The 13,765-nt window shown below is 38.6% G+C and overlaps 2 protein-coding genes across 2 annotated transcripts; one reads left to right on the top strand and one right to left on the bottom strand.

Moving 5' to 3' along the window:
• The first annotated feature begins 235 nt into the window (after nucleotides 1-235).
• LOC129568705 (A disintegrin and metalloproteinase with thrombospondin motifs 9-like) lies at nucleotides 236-3,446 on the top strand. Its single transcript, XM_055446948.1, has 12 exons — nucleotides 236-419; nucleotides 515-841; nucleotides 913-1,003; nucleotides 1,062-1,202; nucleotides 1,309-1,455; nucleotides 1,534-1,684; nucleotides 1,748-1,917; nucleotides 1,980-2,274; nucleotides 2,332-2,629; nucleotides 2,695-2,867; nucleotides 2,930-3,025; nucleotides 3,092-3,446. The coding sequence occupies exons 1-12, from the start codon at nucleotides 236-238 to the stop codon at nucleotides 3,416-3,418; spliced, it is 2,400 nt and encodes a 799-aa protein (XP_055302923.1). The 3' UTR covers nucleotides 3,419-3,446.
• Nucleotides 3,447-3,688: 242 nt separating this feature from the next.
• LOC129568704 (keratin, type I cytoskeletal 9-like) lies at nucleotides 3,689-5,083 on the bottom strand. The gene is made up of 4 exons (XM_055446947.1): nucleotides 5,039-5,083; nucleotides 4,150-4,944; nucleotides 4,024-4,057; nucleotides 3,689-3,717 (listed from the first exon to the last, which is right to left on the bottom strand). The coding sequence occupies exons 1-4, from the start codon at nucleotides 5,081-5,083 to the stop codon at nucleotides 3,689-3,691; spliced, it is 903 nt and encodes a 300-aa protein (XP_055302922.1).
• Nucleotides 5,084-13,765: the final 8,682 nt, after the last annotated feature.

The raw sequence follows: 13,765 nt of genomic DNA, 5'->3' as shown, positions 1-13,765 counted from the left end.
ATACAATGTGGATATCACTACGGACGGAAATTTGTCACTTTCAAAACATTCTTGATATCATTAAACATACATTATAATTAGAAGCTATGCTTGCTTTCGACCCATAATTTTGATTCAAAGAGCAGACGCATGTCGAGCTATAACAAGCATTTCTCTTGTTCCAACCAAGTTCAAGTCAATTAATCTAAGTCATAGAATAATAGTTAGTGTCCGAATTTTGATTTGCAATAACAAGATGCTGTGTTTATTTTTGCTCTCGTTATTGTCCACATCTACTCAGACACAATCGCTGTTTCTGAAACAATCTGGTCAATACTTAGGTAAACATTTGACTGAACTCAATAAAAACCAGAAGACTGAAACGATTAACCAAATAAATTTGAATTGCGGTAATGAACAGGCGGAGAATGTCAAGAAACGTATGTAAAATGTGCAAAAACGTGTATTTTTTGTTTATTCATAAAATAGATTTGGCAAAAAAAAAAGTTGCAACCGTGAAATATTTTACTTTTAGGTGATAAAAGTACAAATGTTGACGCTTTGAATCCATATGACGATTCTATCAAAACAACTCAAAAACTTTTCCGAAGTAAGCGAAATGTCAACACATTTTATACTGAAGCAGGCAAAGATCATGCATACACAATTGAGACGCTGGTCGTCGTAGATAAAACGACGCGAAAATTTCATGGAGTGAATAATATCAAAAATTATGTTTTGATGCTCATGTCAATAGCATCAAATATTTTTGCTGATGTTAGCATTGGAAACTTGATAAATGTAGCTGTTGTTGATATCATATTGCTCGAAGATGATCTGAACGTGAAATCTCTGTATTCCGGTAAATCGTCATCGTTAAAACCACATTTCATATTTATTGAAATCAAAATCTCATTTAATTTTTGAGTTTAGGTAAATACGCCAATTATACGCTTTGGAATTTCATTGACCGTATGAAGAGTAAACAGAAAAACAAACATGATGTGGGCTTACTTTTAACTAGGTAGACATTTTTGTTGCGTAGTCTCTGGCAACATCGATTCAATTTCATTGATTTTCAGAGAGAATCTGTGCTTAAATGAAGAGTGCCTTACATTGGGCTTGACTCAAACGGGAAGTATGTGCTCGTCAAATTCTTATGCAGTTGTTCAAGACATTGGTTTATCTTCCGGATATCATATAGCCCATGAAATAGGTCATCTGTACGTTGCATACATTTTGTTCATACGAAAATTTTCTTCTCGATGATAATGTGATATGTGCTTAAAACGGAACTTCAATCGTCAATTCTATCTTTCTATTTCTTAGTTTGGGTGCCTTACATGACAATCGCCCTGAATGTTTACCATATCAAAACAATGACCAGACACATCTTATGGCTTCGGCATTGCATATTGGAACAGACATGTGGTCGTGGTCACCTTGTTCACGGCATTTTATAACCGAGTTTTTAGAGTAAGTTATTCAAATATTAGAACAGCATGTGTATCACTTGATACACATCAAGACTGATGTTTTTCTGCATTCATGTAGGCAAGACAAAGCATTTTGTCTATTGAATAAACCGACTGTTGATATGCTAGAATTACACCGGGTCAATGAAGTAATACCCAGCCCAAATGAACAATGTCAACTATCTCTGGGATTGAATGTCAAAGCGGTTATGGTGCATGATTATGGCAAAGTAATGCAATAATGAATGAACTTTACACGGAAAAAATGTTAGAAAATATTTAATTTGTTGCAGATTTCATGTGATTATATGCTGTGCCAATTGGGTAACGGATCATATCATACATACAATATGCCCTGGGCTGATAGAACCGCATGTGATGTTGGAAAGTGGTGTAAACAAAGAAAGTGTGTAAAAGAGGCAAATCTCAAGCACGTCGATGGCGGATGGAGTCAATGGAAATCGTAAGCATTGGTATGCAATTTGCAGATTGAATCAATGCATAATTGTTTGCACTTCTATATAGAGATGGACAATGTAGCCGGTCTTGCGGTGGAGGTATTCAGTTATTGAGTCGAAAATGTGATAATCCATTGCCTGAAAAGGGTGCAAAGTACTGTGCAGGTATGCACAAAATGTACGAATCATGTAATACACAAGCTTGTCTGATTGAAACCTTCGATTTCCGCGAAAAACAATGCAACAATATGAACAATTCTACTCATAGCTGGACAGCGACTCATGACGTATATTCAGGTGATGAATGTAAATTGATTTGTACAAATGAGCGTACGAAAGAGAGTTCAATACTGAAACCAAAGGTAACGAAATGAACAATGTTTTGATGAACTCGGAAGTAAGTTTTCTGTAATGTTTAGGTGATTGACGGAACGCCTTGTAATAAGAAATCAAATGATAAATGTGTCAATGGAGTTTGTCGACCGGCTGGATGTGATAATAAGTTGTATTCTAAAGCAAAATTGAATAAATGCGGTGTTTGCAATTTGAATGACGACGTTTGCGAGGACATTCTCGGCATATTTTCAAAAGAAGAATTGGATAAAGCGAGGAACTACAGTAAACATCCCGATTATTACCATGTTGGTAGAATACCAAAAGGAGCTACAAACATTGAGATCCTTCAGCTCGGTCTTCCAGCAGATGGAAATTACATCGGTATAAAAAAATAATCATTTCTTAATCCAAATTAAAACACACGTCTTCAATCATGCGCACTTCAGCTTTGGCAGGAGATCGAGGCGAATACATTTTGAATGGTGATCGAATCATCAGTCCCTATCCTAAAGATTTGTCGTATGGTGGAGTCACTTTCGAATATACAGGGACCAATATGACCAGAGAAAAAGTCAGTACACCATTCGCTATGCCTTTGCAACGCGAATTAATCATAGAGGTACATATTTCCCAAAGTCAGAACAATTGATCAATCCAATCAAACAATTTGTTTCTTTCAAGATTTTATCGACTGAGAATCACTTTGAAAATGAAAATCTGATAAACTATCGATATTCCATTAAAACGGATCACTATTGGAAATTAGAGTGGTCACAGGTAAAATTATAAAATTCAATTTGAATTAATTAAAATGATTGCTTTAAAATGTGTATTCATTCTTAGTGTGCGATCGAATGTAGAATTCAGAGTCTCCAATTCATTTGTATGCGAAAGTATCGAAACAAAACGATTCAAGAGCAATTAGTCAACGCGAGCTATTGTCATAATATAAAAATGTCGTCTGTTGGATCAAAAACACGATTGTGTGCAGGCTCGAAGGAATGCATCATTCCTAGAGATTCAGAAAGCACTGATAATGACTTCAGTCCAGGAATATTAGCATTGATTATTCTTATAAGTTTCATTATAATTATTTCAATTATGACTGTAATTATCCATTTTTATTTCCAACATTTTATTCATTTGTGTCTAAAACAGTTGTATCATTAATAGTAAGTGTTGTAAATTTAAATTCGCGTGAAATGAAATACAGTGTGATTTGGGTAAAATGCTTATTTTATTCATCTTGGTTTACAAACATATGATTTTGCACTAAAAAAAACTTGAATAACCTTAAATTAGAACGGAGTTGAATGATAGCGATTGCTATTTGTTTTCGATAACAGTGAAAAATAAATTACGATATAAGAAAAAATTGATTGGAATTTAGAAGTACGTTTTACGAAGCCATGTTTAAAAAGCCAAAAGGGGTTGATGCTCCTACGTTGATTGTGTTGGAGCGGTCGATGCTGAAAGGGAGATATCAAATATTAAAATTCATCTCTCGAATATTAAACCGAACTATTAAAACCTAATAGAGAAGTAAATGCACATACGTGTTGTTGAACCACCACCACTGCCCCCCGCATTTCCACTGGTTGAGCCAGTTCTAGCCGTCGATGGTGTAGATGATGATGTGCTCGATGTAGAGGAGCTAGTGGTGCTGGAAGTCGATCTTGAGCTTGAGCTTGTGCTGGATGTCGTACTGCCGCCATTATTGCCGCCACCGCCACCGCCGCCGCCACCGCCGCCGCCACCGCCACCGCCACCGCCACCGCCGCCACCGCCGCCGCCGCCAATTGGGATAACCTAAAGACAGGGAAATCGACCATTACACTTGATTTTCTCATACACATAGTCATATGGACTGGTTTTCTTTGGATCTGAATCGATTGACTTACGAAACAGTATTTGCCCTTGCATCCTCGGCGTCTTCGGTATCTTCGCTTCTTGCTATTGCGTTTCTTGCTGCTCTTGCAATTCGTTGACCTACACTTCTTCGACTTTTTACATGATTTGCATCTCGACGATGACGATGACGATGACGATGAGCTTCCGCTTCTCGAAACAGAAACTATTATACGTTTGTTCTTTTGAAGGCTGCTTGCTCTGCTTCGTTTGGCCGATGTAAATGAATTTCCTAAGCCACCTGATCCACTCCCACTGCTTCCGGATTTAAATGACATTCCTAAGCCACCTGATCCGCTCCCACCGCTTCCGGATTTAAATAACTTTCCTAAGCCACCTGATCCGCTCCCACCGCTTCCGGATTTAAATGACTTTCCTAAGCCACCTGATCCACTCCCACTGCTTCCGGATTTAAATAACTTTCCTAAGCCACCTGATCCACTCCCACTGCTTCCGGATTTAAATAACTTTCCTAAGCCACCTGATCCACTCCCACTGCTTCCGGATTTAAATAACTTTCCTAAGCCACCTGATCCGCTCCCACTGCTTCCGGATTTAAATGACTTTCCTAAGCCACCTGATCCACTCCCACTGCTCCCGGATTTAAATGACTTTCCTAAGCCACCTGATCCACTCCCACTGCTTCCGGATTTTAGCGCATTCGCATACGCCAATGGGTCTGGCAAGGCTATGGGTTTGGCCTCGGCTTCAGGTTCAGCTTCAGCCAAGGCTGCTGGTTCCGGCCCCGGCTCAGGGTCCGGGTCAGCAATGGGCTCACAAACTGTGAGCTATTCGAATGAAGATAAATAACATATCAGTTTGAAATCAATGTTAATGATTGATTTTTTCTCAAATTTTCTAAAGTTTTTAATTTTCACTCACCACGAACGAAGTTGCGAACAGTAAAAGTAATACTTTTGACAGCATTTTGAATATTTTTCAATGCTGCCTTAGATAGTGAAAGTCAAATGATAAAACCTTTTTGACGACGGTCTTTTATATCAAAATCTTTACCTTGGCGACGCGGAAAATCTTACGAAAATGTAGTTTTCGATTGAAACCAATATTTGAACACATGTGAAATACTGAATCAAGTCATGTTTACATAAACTAGATTCTAAAAGTTAAACAAATGACAAGTTTGGCTACTTGAATAAACTGCTATCACTCGCTTTATATTTGAAGAATCGCCAGTTATTCTAGCTTGAAGATATCTGCATATTTCTTGCCATAGTGATTCTGTTATAACAATTGGTCAAATTGACCGACATAAGCCGTTTTAAGGTGCTTCCATATTTAGTAAATAAATATCAGATGAAAAACTTCTAGACGAGGTTAAAATGGAGTGACGCTCCTGTGCGTGGATTTACCACTCAAAAAGAATCGCGTCACGACTTTTGAATTTTGTTCCAAAAGCTTTTAAGCATTTTGCCGTGTAAAAGTCGTGACGCGATATTTTTCCTTATTGTGAATAAATTTTTACAATAGTGAATGCGAAAAACACTTCTGAACTTTGTATCCAGAGGTAATACAGCGTCAAAGCGTCACTCAAATTGATATCATTCTTTTTGAGTCGTAAATCCACGCACAGGAGCGTCACTCCATTTTAACCTCGTCTAGAGGTTTTTCATCTCTATTGACTAGATCGAGAGGAGAGTAAGTTCATCTGACTTTGTTATGAAAGAGAAGAGTAAGTTTCTTTCGACTCAAAAATGGTTAAAGGCGAGTATGTTCATTTTTGGTGGGTCCTCGCGGTTTTCCACGGTTTCCGCGGAACTGATAAGAGATAACAACTTGGTGTTTTCGGCAAAGTTGTAGCACTCGAGGTCTTCTATAACATCGCTGAAGACAGTTATCTCTTATCTCCTATCAGTTCCGCGAAAAGCGCGAAAAATGATAAGAAAAAAAAAGTTCTATATAAAATTTGCTTTTTTATGTGCGCGATTTGCGCGCAACTGATAAGAGATAAGAGATAGATGTCTTCAGCAATGTTATAGAAGACCTCGAGTACTACAACTTTGCCGAAGACACCATGTTGTTATCTCCTATCAGTTGCGCGAAAACCGTGAAGACCGCAGAGGCTAGACGGTACTACAACATACTCTACTTTAACGCCAACAGAATCATCAGAAAACATACTCTCCTCTTTCAAAATATATTAGAATTTTTTCACATACTCTCCTCTCGATCTAGTCAATAGATCTGATATCACTAATTTTGTAGGGCTTTTTTTGAAAAAATACATTTTTATGTAGAAGTATGTCTATTGTTAAGAACGCCACACACAATCAAGCCCATACACACGAACCCATATACACAAACACAACCAAACGAACGACACATGTATAACAGCGCACAAGTCACTGCGTAGCAATGACAGAGCCAGACCCACTACGACCTTCAAGCGAACAAGACCATTGTCGATGTCGAGCGCAAGCAATAAGAAAACGAAAGGAAACACATTGTCATAGTTATTAAGTAGAAAAATAAATAGTGATTCAGTTAACAATTTAAAGCCATTGCATTTTATTGCCCCAAAAAAACCTTCTTGTGCACGAACATCTATTTTAAGATTTTTTTTAATTATTAGGAAATTTCAATTTTCTGGGTAACACATTTGCATTCTAATTTCACAAATTCTGGAGATTGCACTAATCTAATTTCCACCACCATTGAAAAAGTCCCATTTTCCTCTAATGCACATTATAAAATGCGGTAAAATATGATTAAATTTCAAAATAACCATAAAGAGAGTGTTAAAATGATTGTGGATTCTCATTATTTCATTGAAAAATATTAATTTCCAACAACCAAAGCTCTGGAAAGCGCATTTTTTATGTATCACCCGAACAAAAGTTCAATTTCATACATTCAGATGCAAAAATGCCGATTTATGACCAAAATGACAACGAAGTGGGTATTTTGGTGTTGATAGACTCCAATTATTTTTACGAAAAAATAGCAGTTTTCTAAGACCAAAATGTCGTCAGAGGTGTATTTCACGTGTTTTCCGAACAAAAATGTCATTTTCGGTGAAAATAGAGCAAGTTGAAAAATTCACTTCAATCCGACCTATTTTTCGACCATTAAATGCCTTCAGACCGCATTGTAACCACTTCTAATCGATTGTTCGTCGAAAATTGAGCGAATATGGTCTTTCGGTAGCCTTTTCCAGCCAGTAGATGTGTATTTTTGGCAGCAATTTCATCGTAGAATGCGACTTTTCGTACAAATTCCGTTCATTGATGAATTGCCTATGTCCAGAACTTCGAAATATGAATTTTCCCGGATATATGGCATATGCCATTTTGTTGGTATGGTAGCCTGCTCAAACAAACGCTCAGTTGTTGGTAAAAATTGTCGGACTGATTTTTGAGAAATCGCCTTTGGCGTGAAATTTAAGGGGGTCGATTTTTCATAAAAATCGACTTTTTTCTTTTATATCACATAAACATTGGCATGTATTTGATTTTTATTTAACACCGCCAGCTCTGGCTGAATATAATGAGGTTTAAATAAGTGTTTGGACGGAAAAGAGTGCAAGACTGTTACATCAATTTATAATGATAATAATTTACACCAATTTAGTACAACTTCCAATTCTTGCCTCGTTAAAAACCTGGCTCTTTCCATAAATTATACAGTATTTACAAAAGTAGGCACATGAAAACCAAAACATAGTCATACAACCAAGATGGAAATGCTTGATAGTAGTCAGATAGAAAACGGTCCAAAATAACCTTTGGTAAACGTTTCCAAAGGACAAAGGCTATGTGAAGCGTTCAATTTTACACTTTAATTGGTGACTCTAGGACAGCAAAAGTAGTCACTCAATTTATACCTGTGGATAAATTGACGAGAAGTTTTACGTCGGTTTAGGCAGATCCATGTTGGCTGCAGAGTGCTTTGAGTTAAATAATTGGCCATGATTTGAAGCGTATAAATTGCTATATGATGCTAATATGAAAATAATTCTAGAACTGGAATAATAACTCGCCAACTCAATGGATGGCTATGACAAAGATCAATATCAAAATTTACAATGAATAGAGCAAAAAATCACAGATAGGTATCATTATCTCAATACACATAGGAGAATGTAGGGGGACAATTCGTCAGTCATTTAATGATAATTTGTGTCATGTGTGCCGTGAGAAAATGAGTTGAATCGCGTTCGGATGATGGAAATTCTGGTTATGACTCTTTCATGATTGTTTTAATCAGCATTCCAATCAAGAGTGGTGTCAGGGCATATGCTGCGTTGTCTTTGGTGGACTCGAACAGGTTGACGTCATGGCTCGGGTTTACGGTAACATGAAAATTCGCAATTCCATAATTAGTGAGGGTAGTATCAACGTGTTCTCGTAGAGAACATATACAAAAAATGAGGTTACCTGGATGAAAAATTGACTAGGCGGTTAGGTAGTCATTTGAGTTTGCAAAGCGATCCAAAAGTGGTGTCCGTCATTTTGAGAACCGATGATGCAAAATTCTTCTTTGAGGTCGCTGCTGTGAACAGTTCCGGCACCATGTTCGCCATTTTGCACATTTGAGGAATTGGAGCTTCGCGCACCAGCTTCATGTGCATGTGCTTGTCATTGACCCTGAATTGCTCGCTGTGTCTCAATGAACGCCCATCATTAAATGAGACTTTGTCACTAACCGTTGGACAGTTAGCGTTACCATTTATGATATCGTAGAAAAAAGTCAATGACGCGTTGACACGTCGACGGCGAAGACTAATCATGTTCAAGTCTGACAATCGTTGCTCGTACGGTGTGATTGAGTATTGGTTATGCACGGATGGGTATTCTTGGAGAGCGTACATAGTGAATTGGCGTTGCACGGATTCGATTTTGTCACTGTGGATTTTGTGGAATGGAAGCCATACCATGGCGCAGTAATCGAGGTGAGATTGAACCAATGCAAAATACAGCGACTTTAGTGTGGTAACCTCAATGATGTCATGGCAGAAGCGTTTGACAAAGTCAAGTGCAGCCGTTGCCTTCGAAGTGACCATGTCAATGTGTTTGGCAAAAGACAGCTTTCTGTCAATTAGAACACCCAAGTCCTTGTGTTCAGTCACTTTGTCGAAGGTGTGGTCGCCATAGGTGTAGCTTGTTTCCAAATGCTGACGTTTCTTGTAGATAGATAGCACTGCACATTTTTCGAGGTTAAGGTGCAGCAAATTCACATCACACCAGTGTTTAAGTTTGTCGATGGCTTGTTGCAGTATCTCCGAATCATGCTGAGACTTGATGATTTTGGCAATTTTGATATCATCAGCAAACAGTAATATCATGATGTCTGGGGGCATTTGATCCATGATGTCGTTGATGAATAGCAGGAACAGTGTTGGTCCAAGATGGCTCCCCTGTGGGACACCCGACGACGCTGTAAAATCGTTCGACTCACTTGCTCCGTGCTGGACAAATTGAATACGCTTTTCCAGGTACGACTTAAGCCATGCCAGCAAGTTTTGAGGTAGATTGAATGACCTCAGTTTTTGAATCAAAATGTTGTGATCAACTCGGTCGAAGGCTTTCGTAAAGTCCGTGTACAGGACATCAACTTGAGCTCCAATGTTCAGGCCACTCTGGGCGTAGTACACAAACTCGGTTAGGTTTGATGCTGTAGATCGACCTTTCATAAATCCATGTTGGTTGGGCGAGATGCGATCACGAACAATTTCAAGCAAATTTACGTTGACGTGGTGCTCGAAGAATTTAGCGATCGTTGGTAGTTTTGCTATGCACCTGTAGTTTTCAATGTCCGATCTGGCGCCCTTTTTGAATATGGCTGATACACTCGATCGTTTCCATTCGTCGGGAAAAATGCCAGATGAAAGCGATTCATTGAAGATTTGAGTCAACGGACTAGCAAGCGTCAGAGCACACTCCTTCAAAATCAAAGGATGAACACCGTCGGGTCCAACACGTTTCTTTGTATTGACCTTCGTCATTTCAGTCATGACAAAATCTAGGTCAAGCTGGAAACAAGAGGTGTTCTCAGACTGAGGTGACGGTAGATTATTTGGTGTCGTTGATGTGGAGTAATTGCTCCCGAAGAAGTCCGCAAATAAATTCGCTTGCTCTGATTCGCTGGATGTCTTAGTGTCACCGAATCGCATGGTTTTTGGTATGTTATCAGTGCTCTTTTTAGAAGTAACATATTGCCAAAACGAAGAAGGATCACTTTTCAAGTTTGATTTCATTTTGTCGACGATTGTATAGTTCAGTGTTTTTTTGCACTGAAATCATCGTGCAATTCTTCAAATGGCTGTTTGTCATTGGTCAGCTTCCAGTAATCCCAGGGTTTTTTCCTCAAGTTCTTGAGATGCCGAAGTTCTTTGTTTTTCCATGCGAATTTTTGGTTATTTTTGCGGACATACGTTGGAACCGTACATTGAATGGCTTCTGCTAACACGTCATGAAGGGATGACACCTTCTCCGCAAGTGATTTGTTTGCGAATAAGTCATCAAAGTCGACGGCAGCAAAATTATCATTCATGCGCTGATAATCAGCCCGTTTGAAGTTGAAATGCGTATTATTCTGGTTTTCGGAACCACTGTTAATCGGATGCCATTCAAATTCAATCAACAGAGGAGGGTGGTAATGGTCGATTTTTTCCGTCAGTGACAGTTTAGTAGCATCGGAAATTGTTGTGTTGGCATGGTCGTTTGTGAAAAATAGGTCCAACAATTTGAGGTTCCGATTCTTTATTGAATTTATTTGCTGGAGGCCCAGGCCCATCAGGCCGGTAATGAAATCAGCAGCACATTGGGAGTGGAAGTTTGAGGGAACAAGCACATTACTTTCCTCATCGTCATTTATCCACTCAACGTTTGTCAAGTTAAAATCACCAACAACTATTACAACATCATCGGCATTTCTATGGGTGAGATTGAGAGTGGAGTATGTTTTTTCTTCGATTTATATTTTTGAAAAGGCGAGTATGTTTTCTGATGATTCCGTTGGCGTTAAAGTAGAGTATGTTGTAGTACCGTCTAGCCTCCGCGGTCTCCATGGTTTTCACGCAACTGATAAAAGATAACAACATGGTGTCTTCGGCAAAGTTGTAGTACTTGAGGTCTTCTATAACTAAGCTGAAGACAGTTATCTCTTATCTCCTATCAGTTGCGCGCAAATCGCGCACATAAAAAAGCAAATTTTATATAGAACTTTTTTTTTCTTATCATTTTTCGCGCTTTTCGCGGAGCTGATAGGAGATAAGAGATAACTGTCTTCAGCGATGTTATAGAAGACCTCAAGTGTTACAACTTTGCCGAAGACACCAAGTTGTTATCTCTTATCAGTTCCACGGAAACCGTGAAAAACCGCGAGGACCCACTAAAAACGAACATACTCGCTTTTAACCATTTTTAAGTCGACAGAAACTTGCTCTTCTCTTTCGTAACGAAGTCAATGAAACATACACTACTCTCAATCTCACCCATAGATTTGTCGTGAGTGATTCAATGGCTGAACGATGCAAAGCGTATATTTCATTGGATGAGTTTGGTGGAATGTATGCATTGTAGATGAAGATGTTGTGTGTTGGTAAGCTCGCTTTAATGCATACGTGCTCAATGTCCACGTTGTCAAATTTTATTTCTTCAGTAGAGAAGATTTCATTGTTGAGCGCAATGAGAACACCTCCACCTCGCCTAAATAATCTGTCTTTGCGGTAAACGTCGTAAGTGCTATCGAAGAATTCGGCATTACGGTGGCTATGTTTGAGCCAGGTATCAGTCAAGATGACTATGTCAAAACCGAAAGCAGCACATTTGTGGAAAAATTCATGTATGAAACCTTTTGAAGGTCTTCTCAAATAATTACGAGCTGACTTTGCCCGATGGGCGTCTGAGTTGATCTAGTGTGCGAAATAAATACTTGAAAAAATCGTATACATGCAGGCTAGTGAAGCCATAGCCAGCTCTCTTTTAATGCAAATGTCAATCTGAGGACGGGTTTCGATGTGGCCCGACACCAGCTATAGGCTTGGGCATATCGGCACCGGAATCTGTGAGGGTCAAAAAAGTTTCCGGACACACGGACGCACATCCAAATCAATAGTTTCATAGAAAACCATGGTCAAACTGCCAATGCCCATAACTTTTTCATTTTTGGACCAATCGGGGCGCTTGGACCGGCGTTGGAAGGTGGTGAAGAGGAGCTCCTCTTGGACACCTCAGACTCCCCCCTGGGTCGGACTTTCGTCCTCCGTGATATGCCATTTTATTGGTATGGTGGCCGGCTACAAACGCTCAGTTTTTGGTTAGAATCGACTTTTTTCTTTTATATCACATAAACATTGGCATGTATGTATGGAACTTTCTGAAGGTCTTCTCAAATAATTACGAGCTGACTTTGTCCGATGGGCGTCTGAGTTGATCTTGTGTGCAAAATAAATACTTCAAAAAATCGTACACATGCAGGGGCCTGTTGCACAGTACTGTCACACGTGTGCAAGGGGGGGTTCCGGTTTTACCCCCTCCCCCTCTGGGATTCCAAAATGTGAGACCCCCCTCGAGCGATTTGGAAAATTTTACACTAGATATAATCGATTTCCAAAAGTGAGGACCTTTTTTTTAGGTCTTCACTTTTTTCTTCGACAAAATTTTTAGACCCCCATCTGCCAAAAAATTTGAACCCCCTCTAGGATTTTTACACGTCTGAGTACTGTTACAATTTATATTCTACATTAAACCCAGAAACTAATTCAGACTCAAATTGTAATTGTAAATACAATTCGTTGTAAAATTGTATTTACAATTCTACAATAAATTTTAAAATTGTTTCTCAATAATGAATGTGACAGTCAAAAAGAAAAAGCGATTGATTGATATCAAAATTATATTCACAATTTATATGTTTTGGATTTATTTTTACTAAAAAATATTTTATTTCTAACCGCTTCTAAACTTCCATATCATCGACAAACTCAGATTGTGGATTTACACTAACGATTTGTCACAAACACAGAAATCAATCGAACCATTTAATTTTTCCAAATATGAATTATAATGCTGAAAAGTCTTTTAGACTGAAACTCATCCATTGAAATTGTCAATCTCAATGAATGGAAATTATTTGGAAAAATTAAATGGTTCGATTGATGAGATTGATTTTACTTTTCCGCAAACTTTGTTTGTTAAGGAAAAGTATTGGTTTTACTAGCTCCTCTTTCGGACCACTATAACGTCGCGCGAAACTTCAAAAGCACATATCTGTACACTAGGCAATGTAGGTGGGATCAAATCCTATCGATCAAGACCTATCTGCTTCCAAAAATACTTTGTTTACTATGAAAAATGTGCGAAATCGCGATGTGCGTATGGCGTCGTCCGCGTTCGTGTTTTTTGTCCGCCGGATATCTCAAAAAGTTGACAAGATAATTGAGATCTGTAAAAACCAGAAGTTTTGGCATGTCAAGATAAAGCTTCGGATTGATTTTGAGCCCATTCTGATGTACCAATTTCGTGCCAAAAGCCTCCGACTGAGGACCTGAAAAACCTTGTAAAATGATACTTTTGTATGGAAAGTACTCGAAAAAAGCATTATGCAGGGTTTTGGTCAAGGTAAACTTATGTTTTTTTGAAAAAATAA

The sequence above is a fragment of the Sitodiplosis mosellana genome, unplaced genomic scaffold (assembly GCF_009176505.1).
Source record: "Sitodiplosis mosellana isolate CC-2019 unplaced genomic scaffold, AAFC_SMos_1.0 Smas_scaffold_21, whole genome shotgun sequence".
Lineage (NCBI taxonomy): Eukaryota > Metazoa > Arthropoda > Insecta > Diptera > Cecidomyiidae > Sitodiplosis > Sitodiplosis mosellana.
The sequence above is the reverse complement of the archived record's forward strand: the minus strand, read 5'-3'. Positions and strand labels throughout refer to the sequence as shown.